This window comes from Hemicordylus capensis, chromosome 2 (genome assembly GCF_027244095.1).
Source record: "Hemicordylus capensis ecotype Gifberg chromosome 2, rHemCap1.1.pri, whole genome shotgun sequence".
Taxonomy (NCBI): domain Eukaryota; kingdom Metazoa; phylum Chordata; class Lepidosauria; order Squamata; family Cordylidae; genus Hemicordylus; species Hemicordylus capensis.
Window position 1 is genome coordinate 303,203,702 of NC_069658.1, and position 23,271 is coordinate 303,226,972.

The window sequence follows — 23,271 nt, forward strand, 5'->3', positions numbered from 1 at the left end:
CTGCAGGGAGGCTGCCGCACTCCCTGCTGCTCCACTGGCCTCCACGCATGTGTGGAAGCCATTTGAGGGGTCAGCATGGCAACACTTGCTGTGCTGAATCCTCAAATGGCATCCACGCATGTGTGGAGGCCAGGGGAGTAGCAGGGGGTAGGGCAGCCTCCCTGTGGGATGCTGGGTCAGGCGCTGTCAGTTCCCATAAGATGTCGGGTACTGGTGGTGGGTGAGCTTGCTTATTTGTTATATCCTGCAGGCTTCACCAGCTGCCACTGCGCTTAGTCCCCAGATACAGACACCATTTTGATCGTTGTTGAGTTCCTACCCACCAGACACTTGGAGTCAGGAACAGCTGAGGACATCTCAAGATACCGTAATGGACAGCATGACTGAGATACTGTCTTTACTCTAATAGAAGACGACTCTGAATTTAAGATGACCTCCTTAAAAAGTAGAGGTTAAATACAAGTTATACCTACATTTCCTTGAAAGGAACAGGACTGTGAATTTAAGACAACCTCCTGATTTCTAATATCAGGAAACTTGTAAAAAACCTAGTCTTGGATTCAGGCAACCACAGTAAACACTGCCATTCACATTGACACTGAAAAGATTTAGCAAACACATGACCAAAAAGAATACACTATATAAGAGGCACGCACTGCACATACCTTTTCTCCTTTGATCCCAGGAAATCCTTTGGCTCCCTATTCATATGTAAAAAAACAGTAAATTGGTGGAGATGGAGTGGAGCAGAGCACATTAACAGATTTCATATTTTTTAAAGAAGTCATAACTAAAGGGAAGCACATTTGGCCACTTTATCACCTGAAGAAAGGATAGAAAGCAATGGGGAGACGTCTCCTTCTGAAGGGGACCAAAAACAAAGTCATTTGCATAGTCCTGCTTCTGAAAAAAGCGAGAAAACTAATATGCTCCTGGGAAACCTCTACCTCTGAAGGAGAACAATTGGCCACTGTATCTCCTGAAGAGAGGATAGAAAGCTGTGGGTTTATATGATAGAAATGCTATTATTGCTTTACATTTCTTAACATTAAGAAAAATGTTAACAAAAGTCCATTTCAACAATGGAACAAGGGTATTGTGAGGGAACGGCGGGGATAGAGGTGGAGAGCCAGGAGGAGCAGGTGGCCACCCGGGGCAGCCTAAGGCGCTGACAGGGTGGTGGTGGCACTGACAGCTCACCTGCCCATGGACTCCTGGACTGGCCTCTGCAGGGGGACCGGGGGATCATCCCGGCTGTCAGGGAGATCTTGCAAGGTGCCGGGAGCCTCTTGTGAGGACTTGCAACGTTCTCATGAGAGTTCGGGCCAAGATCTTGGCTGGAGCCCAGATCTCGTGAAAACTGCCCTGAGTGTCAGGGGCTTTATAAGGAACAGCCACCTCATCAACAGATGAGGGGCCAGTACTTGAGGAAGGCTCAGATGAGCAAGCACCCTATGACTCAGAGGGAAGCCTGGAGCAGAACCTTCCATAAGGGGACTGTGTAAATGAAACAAGCCCTACAAGTGGTGAAGCTCCCTCCCTGTTTAAGTTCTGAGGCCTGGCTGGTTTGTGGGAGCCCTTTTGGGGTTGTGGAAGCCCCGGACCTTGAGGGTAGGCATGACAGGTATGATACAGAAAGTTCTGCTTTGGAATTTTAAAAGAAAATATTAGGCAGAACCATGTATCAGCTAGTCCAGGTTTCCCAAAGTGGGCGGCCAGACATCCTAGGGAGTGTGATGTGTGTGTATAAGAAAGAGATTGAGAGAGAAATAAGTGAGGGGAGAAGAGGCTGGGGAGGAATACATCTGCTTGGAATTCTTGTAACACTGGCTAAAATTATATGGCTTAAGTCATGGCTAAAATGATATGGACAGGATAGGCAGTGACATTATAGAACTAGAATAACCTGGACAAGCCCATTAAACAGAATGCATGGTAAAGTGTGATAACCTGAGAAGAGTTAACCTTTAAAAAAGATAATTCCTAATATACTCCAAAGCCCTACTCTAGGAAGCATGCCTAGTACTGAATCACATTCCTGACAGTTACTCTTCCAACATCCAAGTCATAATGGTTGGACAGGGTGCCTTCTTGTTGCCCCTGCAGCTCTGGTGACTGGACCAAGTGTTCTATCACACACTCCATAGTACTTACATCTTCTCCAGGATCTCCAGGTTCCCCCTGAATTCCACGTTCACCCTAGCATGGAGAAAGAAAGGTTGTCTAAGTGGACTGACACTAAAAAGAGTTTCCATGAAACCCTCAGTTGTCAGGGAAAAGAAAAAGCTGAGGCTCCTTCCTGGAGGACCATTTCTTACCGTCTCTCCTCGGGGACCTGGTATGCCTCGATCACCTTTGGGACCCTGCAAAGCAGAAACATTAGCATTGACACCTTTTTTGAACAGCAAGGGTCTGTGTCGGAATTATCCCAACTTCTCAGATGAGGAGGTCTTGGACCTCGAGATCAGGAAAGCTGAGATCATGATGGGAGATACCAAGGGCCCTGGCCCTATTATCAGACAGAAACCAGAGGAGCACCCCAAAGACCTGTACTCCCGTAGCTCCCAAATAACAACCATGGGCAGGGAATGGGGAAAAAGAGGCCCAAATGGGTCCAGAGGTCCCTGAACTAGTGGAGTCCCCAGGACCTAGCTCCATTCCAGATATACCCGTTGAGGAAGCTTCCTCATCAGGGAGCAGGGAGCCATCTGCCGACTTCTCCCCAAAGGATTCACCTCCTTCCCCAACAGGACCACAGGAAAGATGCCGATGGCAAGTCTGGGCAGAACTTCAGCAACAACATAGGAATGCAAGGGTGACTGCCTGCCACCTTAACCAAGAAGGGACTACTCAAGAAGAGGGGATTACTACTCTCAAGCCAGATGCAGGGAATTAGCCCTGAGAGGCTCCATGCAGGGTGGAGACCCAAAGGCTCTATTTAAGTGTTAAGTGAGAACTTGCTGGTTCAACAGCTCACAGTGCAGGAGGACCTTGCTATTTGTGGATTCGTTATCCGCTGATTCGCGTATCTGCAGTCAGGTAAAAGACAACCAACCTCGGCATACGGTGAAAAAAGGAGAAGAAAAACACATCAACCTCGCATATCCACAGGCTTGGGGTGGCCGGAACTGACCGTGGAGCTCATTTCCGGCTGCCATTTTGTGTTTCGGAGCCTCAAAATGACTTAGGTTAAAAAAAAACCAACCCCCCCTGGCGATTTTTGGTCAATTTGGAGGCATTTGGGGGCACAGAGTGACTCAGGTGAAGCAGCTATGATGGTAGGCAGCTTCTCCCTGCACCCCCCACTGAAATCATATATTTTAAAGATGTTTTCCACCAACCGGGAACCTAACCCCCAATTCCCCATTGCGCTAATGACTCAATATTCACAGTTTCCATATTCACAGTTGTACCATGGAATGGAAATGTCGAGGTCCTCCTGTACTCTGTTCTCAGTGCCTTGGCTCTGACCTCAGCCTTGCTTCCTAGAACTTAGCAGCAGAACCCCAGGAGACCTGTTCTGCCAGAGTAAGCCAACCTCCTGCCTTGTCTTCCTGTGGTTGTGACCTGATCTTGCCAACTACTCCTGCCTTTCCCAATGGCCTACTGGCTCTCAAGCATCCTCTGCCCAGCTCCCGCAGTGTGCCATGAGGATAACTAGACATGAGACGCAGCAATGGAAAGTAATAAAAAAGGCCAACTTACTGGTTTCCCCAGAAGTTCCCCATCAACGTCCCCTGGTGCGCCCTAAAACAGATCACATAGAAGTTCAGCACTGCAGAAACAATACAGTCCTGACAGATCATTGCATTCAAAATCAGTACTTGGTACAGACATCAACACCATCCCCTTTCAATAACTAAGTTTGCAGGATCAGATTTTGAGACAGGATCTCGATGTTGGAACTGCTGCTATAATATTTCCTGGGTTACCAAAAAAACCAACCCCCAGAAAAACTGTATTCCAGCTTAGGGCCACAAGATGACATAATACCACATATATACATTTATCCATGCAGATGTTTTAGCTTACCTTCTCACCTTTTGCTCCAGGAAGCCCCACAATAGTCTAGAGATCGCAAGTTAGGGAAGAAGAGAGATGGATGTTTAACAGCAGTGTGAAACACTGAATGAAGTGAATGCATGCTATGGAGTTTTATTCTAAGAATGGTTGCAAAAAAGTAGGAGATAGCATGACAAGCATCAGAAACTCAAGCCAATATTCCTGAGACTCAAAAACAAGACATGTACCTCAATGTGCACCACTAATGAGGGCTGCCATGTTAGCAAAAAGGATGGTTCTGGCAGCATGGAAAACCAAAAATTCTCTGCAATACATACTTGCCTCACACATCTGACTGACTGGAAGGAAAATAGTTGTATATTAAAAAGACACACAACAAAGAAGAGATTGATGACAATGTCTGGAATCCATTCTTAGACTGTTTTGGAGATTGAAATAGTTCTAAACGAACATTGAAGTGGGTCTCACGATCAAGGAGACCTGCCTCCATAGGGTTTGTGGGGAGAGCAGCCGCCCACACGACTGCCGGCTCCGTTACGGAGCTGGCGGGGGCTGGGAGGGTCGGGGGCTGCGTGGTCCACGGAAGCTCCCGTATGCCCTGCGCGAGTGCGCTGGGCATACTGAAGAAACCCCTGAGCTGGTCGGGTGTCTCCTCGTGAGTAGTCGCGGCGCAGAGCCGCGTTGCGGTAACTCACGATTTCAAAAACTGGGTTTGTGGAATGCTCGCTCCGCAAACCCGGTTTAAGCACCGGGCTACAGAAGTGGGTGACCCGCTTAAGAACCACCAGCCGAGCCCGGTGGTTCGCACAGTTGTAGAAAATCGGGCTAGCAGAGGCTAGCCTGATTTTCTACAGTCGTCTGAATAGCCTCATTGTCTGTTTCCATCATCACCCTTTCTTTCTCCCCCACCACATTCACTTTATAAAAAAGCTGTTCTTTGAATCATCCTTTAAAGATATGACACCTTTAAAGTATTATAACTTGCAAAGATAATTATGAGACTTGCATAATCTGCCATAGGCAAATAAATAGCAAAGGAATGGGCAAGGTTAACTAGGAAAGGAGGCAGGGACTGCCAGTATGTGAGCCATGAAACCCAATTTCATACTTAGGAACATAGGAAGCTGCCATATACTGAGTCAGACCATTGGTCTATCTAGCCCAGTATTGTCTTCATAGACTGGCAGCGGCTTCTCCAAGGTTGCAGGCAGGAATCTCTCTCAGCCCTATCTTGGAGAAGCCAGGGAGGGAACTTGAAACCTTCTGCTCTGCCCAGAGCGGCTCCATCCCCTGAGGGGAGTATCTTACAGTGCTTACACTTCTAGTCGTCCATTCATATGCAACCAGGGCAGACCCTGCTTAGCTATGGGGACAAGTCATGCTTGCTACCACAAGACCAGCTCTCCTCTTTTGTATTTGGAAAATGCCGCATTGGATCTTTGAATATATTATTATTATTATTATATTATATGTGTATTATTATGTATGCTTTAAATTTTGGTCTATGACTGCAAATAAACATGATGATGATGATGATGCCGCATGCTATAAACAGGGGGGGAAAGGAAGCAAGCAAGCATATGCCCATTTGCCCAGATAAAAGAAAATAGAGCCTGTCACTCACCTGTCCTGGAAGTCCAGCATCCCCAGGTTCTCCTTTGGGGCCAGCAGGTCCGAAGGGTCCTGGGACACCCTAGAAGCAGTTAATAAAGGCAGTTAAACTTTAGCTAATATAGGAACAGTGACTGATATGTTCCCTTGTCCTACATGGAGACTCTCAAATGCCTTGTAATGGGTGCTTAGAAGAGGAATTACTATAAAAAGGCAGCCTATTCTACTGCAAACTATGGCACTTGTAGCTCATTTTTAGACCATTGCTCAATGTCTTGGATTCAATTGAAAGTCCTACTCGCATGTCTCTATGCACCATGTCCCTTGGTGAATAGTGGGCCACCAATCACAAATGTAACCTGTCTCATCACAGGATACTGTTGCTTCCTAAACTGTGAGCTGGATAAAATTTTGTCTCCTACAGAATCACAGGTGCCTGTATACGATTTGAAGAGCCTGTGATTGCATATGATACAGAATTTAAGAAGTCAAAGAATCAAGGTCATTTTGTAACCAGCTCTTGGGAACATGGCCCAGATGAGATAATGTAGCATGGAACATGCCATTATTATTCTTGGATAGATTCATAGTTTGTATAAGAAACATTCAAATTACACACTTCAGACCATACCATTTTTCCAGGGAGTCCAGGTTCCCCTTCTTTCCCTGGGACTCCATCTCTCCCTGGTACACCTGGCTTCCCAGACTCACCCTAAAACATGGAGAGAAAGCAGTTGGAATGAGGGTATGTCATTCCAAGAGAGACAAAACTCCTAGCAATACTTTCTGTAATTAAACAGAACCACCTTGCTTTGGATGAAGAAAATTAGTTTCCTGGAGACCACAGTGACCGCAGAACCTCTCATATGTTGGACACATCTTCTCTCTATATAATTCTCTAATGTGTACCCTTGGCTTATCCCATGTGTGGCAGCTCTCGTGAGAGTTCATGAGCAGAAGCACCATGATAAATGGGCAGTGGGGCTTCCATATGCAGACAGGGAAGAGGAGCCTGTGATGGTTAAGGACAGTTGGAATGAAACTGTTACTGGCCAAAAATGTTCTTGATTGTAGAGGAGGGGTGTGTGTGTGTGTAGTGGGCAGGAGTCTGCGAAGAGAGGGGTTGTGAGGGAGGAAAGAGCCCCTTCAGGAGGAGGAGGCTGCTGTTGTGTGAATTAGATGAGGAAACAAGATGAACAAGATCTGTTAACTCAGAAAGAAAAAAAGGAGGGGAAGAAAGAGGGGAAGAGCGAGTGGAGGAGAGAGAAAGAGAGAGAGAGAAGGGAGGGGAAGAGAGAAAGAAGGAAGGTCAAGGCACGGGCCTGAGCCGGTCAGCGGCTTGAGGGGAACGAGCGGCCATGGTGTAGTGATCACCCTGGTTGAATTGGGACCAGCACTAAGAGCCCAAAGGGCTAAGCTTAGGCCTATATCTGGGTCTGTCATTTAGCAAGAGACTCAAGTGTGAACTTTAGCTCTGTTGAGCCAAAGTAACTGAATGAAATTGTTTATTCTATGTTCAAGGTTTGACAGAGGGGAGAAGCTTGCCCATCTCCACTCTAAAATTTGTTTGTGCTATGCCAAGGGTAGTCATGAGATTTCGCTTGAAATGGCAAATGTAAGAGTAAACACATTTAGAAGGCCTTAGGAAGTAACACATAGATAACAGTACCTACATATTTTAGGATACAGTATATACACACAATTAATGGCTGAAATTCTGTGCATCTTATCTTGCTAACACTTCTTGGGACCAAAAAGGTGCCTTAAGTTTGCTTTAGGCTGACTACAAACCTGTCAATCTGGACAGAGACAGGAATGTTGTGAGAACATCAAAAGGAAACAGCTCCATCTGATTCAGTAAACAAATGCCGGATACAACCCCCAAGCACCAGGCTCCTTGACCAAATATGGCAAGAGAGTTCCAGTCAGAAAAGGGAATGTTGGCACTTGACTGGAGACACAGAAAGAAATGATATGGCTGTTTCTAATATGAGATATGAATAACAAACCTGTAGAAAGGTATAAAAGGCCACACACACACACACACACACACACACACACACACACACACACGATGCCACTCAACCCAGCTGCAATCACCTGACAAGGGAGTACAAGGGAAGACATGCCCTCACTCCATGGGAGGAGTGGCATGTATCCCCTATCCTGTAAGGCAGCCCTCACCTAGCAGGGCATTCGCCTTTGAGGGATCCCCTATTGATTGAGTGGAAGTGGCTCTGGTTTCCTTGGAGATCGGAAGGACCTCCAATTCAACAAGCTTATTCCCCTGCCAAGCCACCTGCAAAGGTGGGAAGCTCTCTGTGCACTCAAGCCTCCTATTCCTGAACTCCTATCTGGATGCTCATATCCAGGACCGGTAATTATGATTCTCAAACATAGCCTGCGACCCAGACTCTTCTGACTAACATTCCTGCTCAATTCCTCCCTCCCTCTTCTATGTCCCCCCCGCTTCCCTCTGCTTCCCAGAAAAGCCTCTGTCTCCTCCTTAGCTTTGCCTGTCAGCTTTCCCGCGATTTAGCTCACATGCTCGTATCCAACTCACTCTTCCTCCCCCTTCCCTTCCTCCTATCTCCAGCCTCTCTGGACTGTTCACTTGATGCCTGAATGGGCATCTTCTTCCCACACACACTTTCCCTTTGCCCATCCCTCCTCCCTCTTCCAGCCTCTCCTTCTCTCCGCTTGAACTGAAACTTTGAATTGTTATGTCTTAGCTAAGAACAGCTGTGAGATAACACACACACAGAATTCATTGCTAGTGAGAGAAAATGCTGCTACTGAGATACATGACACTACACTGGGAAACAAATTGATTGAATTGCTTGTTTGATGCTAATATGTAACCAATTGCTTTAAGAAAAATTATGAAACTACTCAAGAGCAGCCGTCACTGACGCGGGAAATTAACCCCTCCGGGGGGGAACTCCATGGTCAATAGATGAAAGACCGCTGATTATGGACCATCAACTCACTACTGGCAATTTTTTTTGGCAGTTTTCGGGAGGTCGGAAAAGTGGCCTTGCTATGCAGAGCTTGCAGCAACCTGCACCGATAGGGCCTACAAACGGTCCTGAAGCCTCCCAAACCAAAAACACTCGATCTCTTCCCCTTGTTGGAGAAATTGCTCTGTACCTCTCTGCTTGGCTCCAAGCAATGGAGAAGAAAGAGGAGATGAGAGGGAGAGAACGGAGGTGGGGGGGAAGAGAAAAAGATGAAAGAAGGGTGTTTTTCTTTTCTTTTCTTTAGGTAATAGCAAGTAATAATGACCAGGGACAGAAAAAAGGATTTGGAGAACGGAATACTGTAGTTAGGAAGTCAATTAGAGAAGTAATATCAGCAGAAAATAGAGAGAGCTAGAAAAACGCTGCCTTGGAGCTTGCTGAGGACAGAAAGAACTGGGGCAGGGTTATCCCCCTCAGGCTCTAGTGGGCATGGCTTAGTTTTTTTAACTATTTACTTTCTGTCCTGCCTGGAGCTCCTGAGAGAGGATAACCCATGAGATGTCCCCGGCCTCAGCAACTGAGAAGTGTGTGGCATCTCTCCCCCTCCCTGAATTCCGGACTGCTATGACCTCAATAATGAAAAGAGCCTTAGCCCCTGTTGGCTAAGTTGGGAGGGGCTGTGTGCTCCCTCTCTCCTTTGCAGGGAGGGCATTGCAGCCTGTTCACAACAATGGTGGTGCCTATTGGCAGCAAGGAAGGGCTCAGTCAACTGCTGCTGTTTGGGGCTACTGAGGCCTGAGGGGAACAAGTGCCCATGGCAGTGGCAGCAGTGAGGAAGGGCTCAGTCAACTGCTGTTGCTGCGAGGAGGAGGAGGAGTGGGGCTTGGGTGAGGGTGGGGAGGTCTCTGGGGATAGGGGGCTGCAGCTTGGCCAATAGGCACCAGCAACGCTGCAGCCATGACCAAGAGGGGTGAGAGGGATGGAAGCAACTGGATGGAGGCGGAGGAGTGTGGATCAGGTGAGGGTGGAGAGATCTCTGAGGTGAGGGGGCTGTGGCAGGGGGTGAGGGGAGCAATCAAGTACTAGCACGCAGATTCTCGGCGTGGGTTAAGCTAGTTAAGATAATTGTGCAATGGGAATGGATCTCATCACACAATGAGAAAAAAAAATCTGGTTATCTGACTCCATAAATTGCTCTCGCAGTCAAAGAGATGAACCATGAAATTATCAGGCTGTGAATGTACCAATGAAGGCTCAATATCAGTAAGCATTGAAGCCAGGCTCACTGAAGGATAAACACTCAGATCTGTACTGCAGGATGGTGTGTGGAGGGTGTCACCTCAAAGTATGTGCAAAACAAACTTACCACTTGTCCTGGTAACCCCGGAGGGCCCTGTGGACCCTGAAAAGAAACATGCACAGGAAGGTATCAAAAGTAATGATGAGGAAATCATGAAGCTACCAACCCAATCCTCTTATAGCTCCCAACCTAGATAAACACATAGGTCACCACCTACCGCAAGCCCAGTTGGTCCAGGTGGTCCTGGAAGTCCAGCATTCCCTTGGGGGCCTGGTAAACCCTGCAATGAAAAGGGGGAAAAAATCTGACCAATGTTACCAACTCACACTAAGCCAAACCTCCTGTGTGGGGTTCTCAGTCAGGCTTTTCCAAGAACCTAGAAATGCCAACTGTCAAAGGGTAGGCACCATGAAACTTATGAGCAACTCTGTGCCAAGGAACAAAGCCCTTGAAATGGCGAGTATTAGGCCAGGACACTGAGCCAGCAGGATGGATGTGCTGGGAAGTGAAAGTAAGAGATACTTACGCGGATGCTAGAACCAGGCTCTCCTGCATTTCCCTGTAAATAGTGGGGAAACCCAGATTATTACTAATTTATGTCTGACAGAAACATAAAATACTAATTGCCTTTCTACAAAGCAAAAAATGTGCTAACCCTTTGGCATAATAATAGGGTTGCTGTGTCAAAATTTTAGAAACAGGTTTCTAAAATAGAAAATTAGAATTTTTTTAGCAATTTTAGAAACAGGTTTAGAAAACACGACAATTAAGTTTTCTGAAATGGTGTTCTATACAGAATTATTCTAAGGAGTTTATGAAGCTAAGGGTGTTTTATCTAAAGCAAAGCTAAGAGTTTCAGTCTTCAGCTACCACAGGTTTGGGTATGAAGGAGACTCTGCAAGCCTTATAATATTTTGGTTTCTCTTTGGAAATCTTAGTAAATCAGGTTATACTGTATACCTTTATTCCAGGTAAACCTTGAGTGCCTGGAGGGCCGACAGGACCCTGTGAGGAAAGAGGAGATAGATATTTCAAAGAATCAAAGCACAACAAAGATTACTGAACTCATTCACTAACTGGACACTGATTTGTTCTCTGTCTGACCTTTCTGTAGGTATACCATAACGACTGTACAAAAAGCAGGGAGTCAAACTGAACCTGAACCAAAACCTTTACTGAACTTATATTGGTCTGAACAAGAACCAAATCAGGAAAAAAAAATCAGTTACAGATGAGCCCAATCTAGAGACAAACTCCAAAATTTACTGATTTAACTCCCTGGCAAACATATCTGTAAGTTTTCGGCCTGGTTCTCCAGAGTTTTTAACTGTTTAAATGTTTTAACTGTTAATTTGTTTTATGCTGTTTTTATAGTTTTGAATTTAACTGTTAATTGATTTTAATTGTTTTTATTTTGATGTAAACCGCCCTGAGCCTTTTTTGGAAAGGCGGTATATAAATCGAATGCACGAACGAACAAACAAATATCTGCTCTAGCTTCCTTCACATATCTCTAGTGATGCAAGACCAAATGTTTATTTTAGCTGTGATACTGACTTGTCAAATTAGGCCTGCAGTCTTGAGAACCTTTCAAGGTGATGATGTCGAATGGAGCAGTTCGTTATTGCCATAAAATCTGCAACAAAATGCATCCTATTCTGACTAGCTAAGTTGGGTTTCCTCTCCTCTGTTTAAGGTCTAAGATGACAGTTTATGAGATTATGGAACCGTTTGTTCCACACTACATACTCTCATTCCAAACACTTTCTATGCAAAGGAAACCAAGTACGTTTCATACTGTAATATTTATTAAGGAAAAAGACCAGTCTTACTTACAGGAGGGCCTGGTGGTCCAGGATCTCCTTGGTTACCCTGGAAGAAAGAGCAGACATGATCAGTGCTGCATGTGGAGGAGCTGATTTATCTCTCAGCATCCCTGAAGCTGGCTATTTTTGAGCCATGAACAGAGTCAGAAAACTTCACTTCAAGTGAGACTGCCATTATCCTAACTCTATGACATTATGCACTACTATTTCTTTCCTACAGAGGAAGGAATTTGCATACTACCTTTTCATAAAGGCCCAAATTACTAAGGAATTAAACAACAGGAAGTAGCCAGACCAGCTGGGTTAAAGGTTCTGACCATTAGAGGTCAAGTGTCATTGCCCCAAGCAGTAGTCTTTCCAAGCAATGAAACTGTGGCTTCTGATAATAGTACACAGCAGCCAATAGGAGTCTTGGGACACCAATAGTAACATAGCATATTAGCTTCCCTGCCTCTTTTTCTGGAGAGCTTTCCACCCAGGACAGTTCTTAAACACTGGCATCTCCAGATTTTCTCCTTGCAATCATCTTTGCATTCCAGCATCCCTTTCTATATATTTTTGCAGATACATTAAAATGTTTTACAAATGTTCTAAGCTTCATTATGCTGACCCCCACTTGAAAAATGAAGGGGCTTACTTCCCCCCAAATTCCAGTTCCCTGTTTTAACCACTGTCAAGAAACCCTCTTTCCTCTGCAAAGCTTAGAGTTTTGATTATAAATCAAGTGAGAAGAAATACCCTACAGACTGTTATTAGCAAGAGGCATATTGTTACATGCAGCATACGGTAGGAGAGCAGAAGGAGGAGGGATGGAAGAGCACACCTACCGGTCTGCCCAGAACTCCGGGAAAGCCTGGCAAGCCCTGCAAAGATCCAATTCAAAGATCCAGAGAGTTAGCGAGACCCAGAGCAACCCTTCAAGCAAGCCTTGCTTTGTCCTTGCTTCCCTCATAGCACAATGCCAAAGTAGAGCTGCTGCTATTGCACTAAAAAGAGAGTGAGCAGAGGAAGCCAACCACACTAATGACCCAGGCCTGCCAAGGCCTATCAAGAAAGGTTACTTACAGCTGGGCCGGGTGGCCCTCTAAAACCTTGCAGGCCCTGGATGAGAGGGAATGACACAAAACACAGACACACATGAACCAGCAACAGAAAATATTGCAACAAAGCAGGTAGGTTGCTTCTTGTCATCTGAAGAGCCAGAAGCATACACACGAAACAAGATTTGAGCCTCTCTCATGTTTCCCATTGGATGTCAGGAGCACTTAAAGACTTCTCTGGCAATAGGGAGAGCTGTACTGTAGTGCTGTAGTATTATAGCCCTTCTCAAGCAGTTCTGAGTCCTCTGTATATCATGGTGGATCAGATACACAGAGAACTCTGGGACTCCATAAACCATGGAAAATGTGGTAGCATACAGAGTATTTGGAGGTTTCTAATAATCAGATCACTTATTTGGTTGCTTGAAAGGCTGTTAGCATCTTGAACAAGCACAATGAACAGGCCTGTTCTACCCAGTAGTAGCACTGGGAAAATTAACCAACCAACCATCACTATATAGGAGATGGGCTCTAGGCAAATTATTCTACTGAGGCCTTCTCTCAAGCAAAATATGATCTGGTTTGGTTTCTTGGTGCCTGAAGAGTGACAGCATAAATGGAAGGTGAAAAGCACAGTACAAAGGTCCACTGTGATAGTAAGACAACAGGCCTGATTATGAAGGACGTGGAAATGACTAGTTGATCAACAAAACAAGTTGTTCTAGTAAGAACTAATCCACCTACTTTCCTTTCATTATCCCTACAACTGGACTAAATTTGGTCCAAATTGGTTTGGCAGTTCACAAGTTAGCCCACTTGTGCCTCAAACGTGAATGTGTCTGCCATATTGAACTGGGGTGGATGACATCATCACAAACTACATGTTTGAGGTATCCCTATATGTCCCTACATCTGTACCAAATTTGGTCCAAATTGGTTCCCAATTGCACCTCAAATGTTCACATGTCCGCCATTTTGAATCAGGGTTGATGATATTACAAACTATGCCCTTGAGCTGTCCCTATGTGTCCCTACACCTGTAGCAAATTTGGTTCAAATCGATTAGGCAGTTCACAATTGTGCCTCAAATGTTCACATGTCCATCATCTTGAATTGGGATGGATGACATCATCACAGATCATGCCATTGAGGTGTCCCGAGTGTCACTCACTACAACTGTACCAAATTAGGTTCAAATCACTTAGACAGTCCACGTTAGCCCACTTGCACCTCAACTGTTCACATCCACCATCTTGAATTGCGGTAGATGACATCATCACAATCTAAGCCATTGAGCCATCCCTATGTATCCCTATAGCTGTAGCAAAATTTGGTTCAAATTGGTTAGGTGGTTCACAAGTTAGCCTACTTGCAACTCAAATGTTTATGCGTCCACCATCTTGAATTGGGGTGGATGTCACCATCACAAACTATGCCGTTGAGGTGTCCCTAAGTATCCCTACAATTGTACCAAATTTGTTAGGGGACACAAACACACACATGGACAGACACGGACAGACACACAGAATGCTGGTGATCTCATAAGCCTACTGGAAAGTAGGCTTAAAAGCCCTTGTATAGATCACAAATTACATTATTACTGTGAGAAAGGGTCACTCAGACATACTAAGAGAGTTCTAACCAGCTCCAAAAGATGAACACAAGTCACTTCCACCTCAATCCTTTCTCCTTGCATCTCCTTCTGGTTTCATAACATTGGGAAGAAACTATCTGCCTCATATGGAAAACAATTGCTCTGTCCCCCTCACTCAGGGCTAAGGTCTAGAGCAGGCCTGCTCAACTTAGGTCCCCCAGCTGTGTTTGGACTACAACTCCCATAAACCCCAGCCACAGGGGCCAGTAGCCAGGGATTATGGGAGTTGTAGGCCAACATCTGCAGGAGGGCCGAAGTTGAGCAGGCCTGCCCTAGAGATTCCACCCAGACTCCATGTGCCACACTGAGAAGTGTCACAGGTACCCAGCTTAGCAAAAGCTATTGGTGCCTGCGTGCAATTGCAGAGCTAGAAGATTTAAGGGATATGCAGGTTTCTGCATGGCAGGTGGATGGCCTTGGACAGAAACTTATGTTGCTGACATGTTAGCTTCTGCAGGAAACCAGAGTCTTCCAGGATTCCTCTTGGAGAAGCATCTCAGACAGTCTGGTACTCTTTGTACAGATTCCTTCCCTTTGCTCTTTCTTTTTCCCCGACATGCCTCAACCTAACATTGCATGCATCTCCCACTCCAATGCTGAGGCTTCCTCCGTTTTACTTACTGCTTTCCCCTCTGGGCCAGGAAGGCCTCTCTCTCCTGGGAGGCCCTGCAGCAAAAAAGGTCAATGACAGAGTAAGCAGAAAGTCATCCATCCAGATGTTCATCCTTTAAAGTCACCAGTGCAATGTAGTGTGCAATGCACATGGTGCATTGATGTACAATGCAGCATCAAATACATGTAGGTATGGAACATGCCCCCTCCCCTACCATAGCAAGGGGGTATTTCATTGCTAAAAAGCAGCCACAATTTTTATTGCAGGATTGCTACCCCCTGCTTTTCTCTCAGCAGCTACCACCAATTCTGACAATGGTCCATCAGCAATACTCACTTGAGCTCCATCTCTGCCTTTCTCGCCAGCTTCGCCTCTCTCCCCCTTCTGCCCAGCATCACCCTGCAATTCAAAGTAAGCCATCTGATGTCACAATGGCAGTCAAGCAGCCCCACTGTGTCAAGGCCGAAGAGCCGATCCCCATACAGCTATTCAGTCACCCACTAGGATGCAGTTTGGTTTGTGTTTTGCTTTCTGAGGGGGCTCTGACCTCTTTCTCAGCCAAGAGCACAGAGAAGCTCCATGTTATGGAAGAGCCCCAGCTCACTCCCTTGCCCCCTGGGCAGAGGCGAGTACAAAAAGTTTACGTTTGCATGCCGGGAAAGCAAACTTGAGAAAAGTAAGCATGCTATATCCTATTGACATCAATGGGCTGGCCTTAAGCATTTAATTCTGTCACTTTACATTACTATACTTTCACTTTGGTCAGAGAAATTCCTTTCATGAAGCAATTTCACATTTTCCAAAATGTCTTGCTTCCCTTTATCAGGCTTAGAAAAAAGGGGAGATGTTTTTAACCTCCTGAACATTTATTGTTTCCCCCCTTGACTCTTGCACCACTACCTCCCAATGTGCATTCATTTTAAAGCAAGTTTTAAAAAACCTGACTTGGCAGATTGCTCAACTGACCAAACCCATCCAGAGGAACAGAGCTAGCAGAGATAACACAGAGTTCCTGGCTTTTGTAAGAGTGGAGGAGGTTCCTTTGGCACTGGAACTGAAACTGAAATAACCATGGATATGAAGCAAGCCAGGCTACACTGAGGTCTGAGGGAAGAAGATTCCTGCTGATCCATGGTAGACAGGCAGTGGTGGAAATGTGGTTTTGGTGGTCAGGGCTGTCCCTTTTTTAATCTGAGCTGTTACTGCACCCTGCTTGGGTGTGGGGGAAAACAAACTCTTTTTTTGTCTCAGAACTGTTGAATTCTTCATTACGCCAATAAAAGGGAGGAGAAAAAGAATAAAAAGCAAGATCAAGTTAAATGCTTGCAGGAAGGAAAAGATTCCCCTCTTGCAAGCAAAGGCACAGAACAGACATAGAGAAAGCTGGAGAGATGCAGGGGTGGGAGACTTACTACACTCAGACCTTATCGCCTCTAGAGCCTTTCTCGCCATCTTCTCCTGGCTCTCCCTACAGAAGAAGAAAAAAAAGGAATCGTTAGCTACAAGCCATGGATATGAGGTGGGATCAAGGGTTCATTTAGTTCTCTTTTGACTACCAAAACATTTTCCCCCATCACCCACAATGCCCAAGTGACATCATATGAACCTCAGCAATTAAGCCTGCATCGCTGTCTTGCTCTGAATGGTCCATCACAAGCTTGTTTCTGTTCATGGTCTATGCCTGTGTTTCATTTTCTGTCTCCTCTTGCTTTCTTTATTTTGAATTAAAAACTTGCCAGGCAGAAATTACTAGGGATGTCAAAGGGTAATTACTGAACGGAAGTCATGTAGCGTGATCTTATGCATGTCTACTTGGAATTAAGTCCCACTGAGTTCAGTGGACTTAAGTGTTGTGTATTAGATTCAAGCCTAAGGTGAGACCATATTTAATCAGTGCAAGCAAGTTGTTAAACAGAATGCAAAAGATACATAGATGTGGCTTTCTAACAGTTAATGTTTTTGTTTATGTTTCATGTTCTTTACTATCTCAAAAAGCAACCTCTGGGTGGATTCTGGGTCAGTTATTCTTTTTTGGCCATTTTTGGATTGTGTTTGAAATGTGTGTTGGGAAGGACAGATTCCCTTATACTGCTATATAGCAAATCACAATGTAAAAAAACAGGTTGTTTACTTGTAACAGATGATCTGGAATTGGTTCCATACATTTATAAGTAGTGGGTTCTGTGCCTGTGCAGACCAGCTTCGGGCAGAATTCAGTAGCTCCTCGCGATGCCAGCAACCGCCGCCTGCATGTGAGTGCAGTACCCTCTAGCGGTGGTTGGGCGTCTTTTCCCTCAGTTTCTTGATGACCAACGTGTCACGTTGACACTTGCTCTGATGTTATGAGGTGATGGTCCAGTGGCTTGGCGCTGCGCTGTGGGGTCGGATGGGCGGGTTTTATGAATGTATGGAACCACTTCCAGATCATCTGTTACAGGTAAGCAACCTGTTTATCTTGAAAGTGTTTCCAACATTCAAGAAGTGGGTGAATTATGAGCTACCCTGATGGAGGTGAGTGAGCATCGCAAGTCACTGTAAGACCCGCTTAAGGACAGCCCAACCAAATTCCGCAGCAGCTGCGGTTTGAAGGTCTATGGCATAGTGCTTCACAAACATCTGATGAGATGACCAAGTAGCCGCCATACAGATATCACTGAATCGAATCCCCGACAGGTGTGCAGCCGCCGTGGCATATGCCCTCGTCGAATGTGCTTTAATGGAGGCTGGAGGTTGTTGAACTTGCTGGTCATAAGCCATCTTTATCAGATCCACTAACCAGAAGGATAGTTTCTGGCATGACGGAGAGTAGCCCTTGCATGGGCCCTGTAGATTCACGAATAAATGCCGTGTTCGACGAACAGGTAGAGTGGCCTTCAAGTAGAGCAGTGCCCTATGGACATCTAGTGAATGCATCGCCCTATCTAGTGGAGATGATGGATTTCTGAAAAAGGTAGGAAGCACCACCTCTGTATTTAGATGAAAATCAGTCACAACCTTGGCGCATTAATCGAGGCGCATTACCACATGGTCCGGATATATCTTAGTATAAGGTTCGTCAATACGGAGTGCTCGCAACTCACTCACACATTTGGCTGTCGTTATTGCCACCAAAAAGAGTGTCTTTAGGGTCAAAGGTTTCAGAGAAGCCTGCGCAAGAGGCTCGAAAGGGGGTTCCGTCAGGGATGAGAGCACCAACGAAAGGCTCCACTTGTCTGTAGGTAATCTCACTGGTGGATATAAGTTATTTAGGCCTCTCATAAAATCTTTACATCTCGGATGGGTGAATATCGTCTTACCATCCCATCCATCATGGCGTGCTGATATGGCTGGCATATGGACCTTAATGGAGATGTTAGCTAAATCGCTCTGCTTCAGAGAGGTAAGGTACAGCAGAACAGACTTTAGGCTAGCTTCCTTCGGGTCAAATCCTCTGGAAGTTGTGTGCAAGCAGAATCTGCAACACTTAGCTCTGAAACTACACCTGGTGGTCGCCTTCCTGGTATTTAGCAGGATCTTCTTTAGAAGCCTATCCTCCATGCGGTTAGACTCAGCACACTCAGGTTGGGGTGCAACAAGGTGCCTTGGTTTTGTGACAGTAGATCTGCCCAGAGGGGTAGCCTCCTGAACCTGCCCTGGGACAGTCTGAGTAGTTGCGTGAACCATGGCTGCCTTGGCCACCATGGAGCCACCACAATTGCCTGTATTCTGTCATGTAGGAGTTTGGCAACCACCCTGGGCAATAGGGGCATTGGCAGATAGGCATAGAACAGCCCCTGGCTCCAACGAAATTGAAAGGCATCGCCTCTGGAACGTGGCCCTACTCCCGTCCTGGAGCAGTACTGCTCGCATTTTGCATTCTCTGCGGTCGCAAACAGATCCACCTGTGGCATTCCGTAGGACATGAACAGATGACGAACCATTGCCGGATTCAACTCCCACTCATGTTACTGAAGTAGGTGATCCCTGCTCAGGGAGTCCACCAGACAATTCATTGTGGCCTTGATGTATATCGCGGTGGGATAGATCTCGCGGTGGGATACACCAATTCCAGAGTAGGAGACTGAGACTGCAGAGGGACCTGGACACCGTTCCTCCCTGCTTGTTTACATAAGCGATGGCCGTTGTGTTGTCCATTTGCAACTGGATGACTTGACCCACCAACTGCTCCTGAAATGCCATCAAGGCCTTGTATGCTGCCAAGAGTTCAAGGAAATTGATGTGCAACATCCGCTCCTGCAGGACCCACTGACCCTGAACCCTGTGGTGCAGCAGATGGGCACCCAATCCCAGCACTGAGGCATCTGAAGTCAAAACGGCAGTCGGCTGCGGAGGAAGGAAAAGCATGCCCATCGACATGTTCCCCTCCTTTGTCCACCAGACTAGGGAGGACAAGACGTGATCTGGAAGTGTGAACCACTTGGTTTGGGGTTCGCGCCTTGGGTGATATGCTCTGAGAAACCACGTTTGCAGTTTTCGCATCCTGAGTCTCGCGAAGTGGACAACTGCGGTGCAAGATGCCATGAGAACTAGCATCACCTGCACTCTCCGTGCGGACTGTGTAGGCATCTTCTGAAAGTCCTGGACTATCCTCCGAATGCGTTGGAAGCGGTCCACAGGCAGAAAAGCTCTCTGTTCCTCCATAACCAGTTGTGCACTGATATATTGCAGACTTCTTGCCGGTTGTAGGAACGACTTCTCCCAATTGATCTGGAGACCTAGATTCTCCAACAAGGAAGTCACCATCTTTATGTCCTGTAACAACTGTTCCCATGACTTGGCTGTTAGAAGCCAGTTGTCCAAATATGGGTAAAGTCCTTGCAGTCTCAGGTGGGCTATTACCACCGCCATGCACTTTGTAAATACCCTTGAGGAGGTGACGAGGCCAAAGGGCAATACATTGTACTGAAAAATCTCCGTACCCATCATGAAGCGGAGATACTTGCAATGGGTCCATTGAATTCCGATATGGAAGTATGCATCCTTTAGATTGAGCGATGCAATCCACTGCTCCTCATGGAGAAGCAGAAGGATGGCTTGCAGCATTGTCATCCTGAACTTCTGTACTTCGATGTATTGGTTCAATGCACGGAGAGCCATAATTGGTCTTATCCCCACATCGTGTTTGGGGATCTGAAAATACCGGGAATAAAATCCCACCTGGCCTAGGGCCCACTGCACTGGTGATATAGCCCCTTTTGACAAGAGCTTCTGCACCACCTCCTGCAGGATCGGTGTCTCGGGAGTGTACCGCATCCCGAGAAATGGCAGGTACTCTTTGAACTCCAGAGCATAGCACGTCATGACTATGCGTAGAACCCATTGGTCAGATGTTATATGGTGCCATGCTTGGGCATGGCTTGCCAGTTTGATGGTCTCTCTGGTTGGACACAAGGAGATGGTGGTCCTTGGGCTGGTATTCTTTTGAGTTTCTACGTTTGGAGTTTCTACGTTGAGGTTGCAGTGACAGGCAGTCGGGCCCTGGCGCAGATCAAAGCTGTTTGGCTTGTGGTGCCCCTTTACCATGGCCTGACTGGGCCATCTTATTTATTGGGAAGTAAGGTTTCTTGTTACTGTTGTTGTAACGTTGATAGGGGTGCTTATAGTTTTTACGGTCATATTGGTGATGGGAAGTCTGTCTTCTCTGGTAGCTGTTATACGATTGGTACTTAGAAGCAGAATAATGTGGGTTTGTAAAGGAGCGTGCCATTATCCTAGACTTCTTCCACTGTTCCATATTCTCATCAGTCTTGTCCGAGAAAAGACCCTCTCCATCAAAAGGTAAGTTCTCGGTGGTCTTTCATGTCCGGTTGTAGGCTAGTTGCCCTTAACCAGGCATTTCTCCTCAAAGTAATGGATGAGGTCAGAGTCCATGACTCTGACTCTGCCAGATGCTTTGTGTTTGCCAATTGTTGATGTGTTGCGGCAATTGTTTTTGCAAACACTAACTCAAAATTCTTTACAAATTCATTAGGATCCAAACTGGTTTGTTGATCAAACAAGGCTTCCCAAAGTGAGTGAGTATATTTGGCTTGGCACGCAATGTAGTTAGGAATCTTTATAGATAAGCAGGCCGTGGATAAGTGCGCCTACCTAAGGCATCTAGCTTCTGGCCTTCTTTATTGGCTGGGGTCGTGTGTCTTTTGTCCCCTTTAGATGTGGTAGCGCTTTCCACCACCAGTGAGTTGGGAGATGGGTGTCGTATCAAGTATGCATTTTCTTCTTCTTGGATACGATACAACGCCTCTAATCGCTTGGAAGTGGGTGCTGAGGTTTGCAGCACCTCCCACACCGATTTTGCTGCTCTGGTAATATGGGGTGGCATGGGTATATACACTGGCTGTAATCCAGTGAAGTAGCCAACTTCATCATATTGTATACCGGATCCTCCAACTCGGTTGTCTTTTGTTTGAGGTGTAAACCTAATACCCGTGCCATCTCAGCCACCTGCTGATGGCACCCCTTCATTTCTTCGTTCAGCAACGTGGATGGTATTGGTGCCACGTTCGAATCTGGCTCCGGGAGATTCGGCTTTTCTGGCTGCATTGGGTCCAGTTCAGAAGAATCTGAGGTACAGTCATCCTCATCGTCATCATCCCCATTCAATGAAACAGGTGAGGTTCCTGACACAAAAGAGGCTACTGGAATTGGTTGTTGTAGTGGGGTAGGCAGCCCCACTTGTGCAGTTGTCTGTGTAGCAGTCTGGTGCAATACTGGCCTTGGAGGATGAGTTGGTTGTATTGTAAGGTTGGTTTGGAGTGACACATTCCGTTGTTGTAGTGGTGTGCTAGTCGGGAGCAACACAGTGCACTGAGATATCAATGGCAAGCAGGTTTGGACCACCGTCTCCGCCCGGCATAACTGCGGAATAGGTGTTTGCAGCATTTGTACTCCCGTCTCCATTTGTCGCTGCAATGGGGGAGCTCAATCTCTCTTCCTCAGCCACTGTGAGAAGAGAGAATACTCCTCTCCCGTTACTAAATAGGAGTCACCCCAACCCCCCGGGGCAAAACTCCAGTAATAGGAGTGCATTTAAGTGAGAGTGATGGGGTTCAAGGAATTCCCATAAGGTCATTGTCCTGAAAACTTGTGAAGGTCCCCATGGAAGAAGTACTCTCTTCTGAGTATAACAGGTGGTCTAGCCTGGTGGTACTTTGGCCTTGTAAGCCTACAAGCATAGGTGATTGTGGGCAACTCGCAGAGTGTTCTTGAGGCATAACCTCTTCAACAAGAAGGTCTTGGTCCTCTACGAACTCGATATCGGCATCGAGCTCCATATCTACAATCACTGCTACCGTCTCCTCCGTTAGTGTCGCTTCCGACATCGGGGCTGTCCTTGGGTTCGAAGTCAGATTCATGGATGAGCTCGAAGTTGAGACTGCCATGGTCTTAGATGTCGACGTCAACACTCGACTGTTTGATGTCGATGTCGTTCCGGGTGTGGAATCTGTTGGCTTTGCTTTTAGGTCTTTTGATGTCGAGGTTGATATAGGCAGCCATCCTGAAGGTGAATTCGAAGCACCCGAAGCTGAGTGTCCTCTGTGCGCTGAGCTGTGGGGTTTGCATGGTGTCGACGGTGACTGTTGAGGCGTTGGCGCCGGGGACAAAGAAGCCACTCAATGCCGCAACTTCTGCAGGGTCTGAAGACCTGTTGATGAAGGTGTGTGCACCTCAACCTGGGCATGGCGCTCTTTATGTTTATGGTTGAGCTTTTTCCGTGGAGGCTCCGAAGCCGAAGTCTCTCCTTTCCTGGCTTGCTTTGGGCTCTCCGGCATCTTAAAGAGATCCTTGTCTCTCGAAGCCGTGGCCACCGCAGCTAAGATGGTCGAAGTTGAGGCCAAGGCCATAGACAAGGCTTTAGTTGCACTTAGTTGCACTAAGTTTAGTTGCACTTAGAACTCGAGGTCTTAGAGCTCGCCGAGCCTTCTCTCTCGGCCGGGAGTGCAGGGGCCTTCTTAGGCAACAAAGCCTCCTCCAACAAATAAACTTTAAGGCGCACCTCGCGATTTCTCAATGCCTTCTTGTTAAAAGTCGCGCAGACAGAATATTGCTTGGTATCATGTGCCTCTCCCAAACAAAACAAGCAGAGAGTGTGGCCATCAGTTGAGGGGATCTTTCCTCGGCAATTACCACACCTTTTAAAAGTAGTCTTTTCCTTACCCTGTTTAGTCTTTCCAGACATGTCTAGGAGAGGAGTGAGAAAAGTCGTAAGTTCCGAGGTCTTAAGAGGAGAGAGCGAAACAGAGC

At 46.4% G+C, this 23,271-nt stretch overlaps 1 protein-coding gene across 10 annotated transcripts in view; it reads right to left on the bottom strand.

Moving 5' to 3' along the window:
* The window catches only part of COL7A1 (collagen type VII alpha 1 chain), a 216,234-nt gene that overhangs the window by 66,979 nt on the left and 125,984 nt on the right, over window positions 1-23,271 (bottom strand). For 9 of the 10 annotated variants that reach the window (XR_008316932.1, XR_008316931.1, XM_053299561.1 and 6 more), the window contains 17 exons: window positions 16,451-16,495; window positions 15,364-15,426; window positions 15,036-15,080; window positions 12,786-12,821; window positions 12,548-12,583; window positions 11,731-11,766; window positions 10,855-10,899; window positions 10,421-10,453; window positions 10,112-10,174; window positions 9,961-9,996; window positions 6,266-6,346; window positions 5,648-5,716; window positions 4,033-4,068; window positions 3,706-3,747; window positions 2,319-2,363; window positions 2,155-2,199; window positions 666-701 (listed from right to left, as the gene is read on the bottom strand). Coding sequence is in view for 8 of the 10 variants with exons in the window: in XM_053299561.1 (XP_053155536.1) it covers window positions 666-701; window positions 2,155-2,199; window positions 2,319-2,363; window positions 3,706-3,747; window positions 4,033-4,068; window positions 5,648-5,716; window positions 6,266-6,346; window positions 9,961-9,996; window positions 10,112-10,174; window positions 10,421-10,453; window positions 10,855-10,899; window positions 11,731-11,766; window positions 12,548-12,583; window positions 12,786-12,821; window positions 15,036-15,080; window positions 15,364-15,426; window positions 16,451-16,495 (792 nt within the window). In the remaining 2 variants the exon portion in view is untranslated. The remainder of the gene's footprint in view (window positions 1-665; window positions 702-2,154; window positions 2,200-2,318; window positions 2,364-3,705; window positions 3,748-4,032; window positions 4,069-5,647; window positions 5,717-6,265; window positions 6,347-9,960; window positions 9,997-10,111; window positions 10,175-10,420; window positions 10,454-10,854; window positions 10,900-11,730; window positions 11,767-12,547; window positions 12,584-12,785; window positions 12,822-15,035; window positions 15,081-15,363; window positions 15,427-16,450; window positions 16,496-23,271) is intronic. The other variant, XM_053299562.1, reaches the window with a different exon arrangement.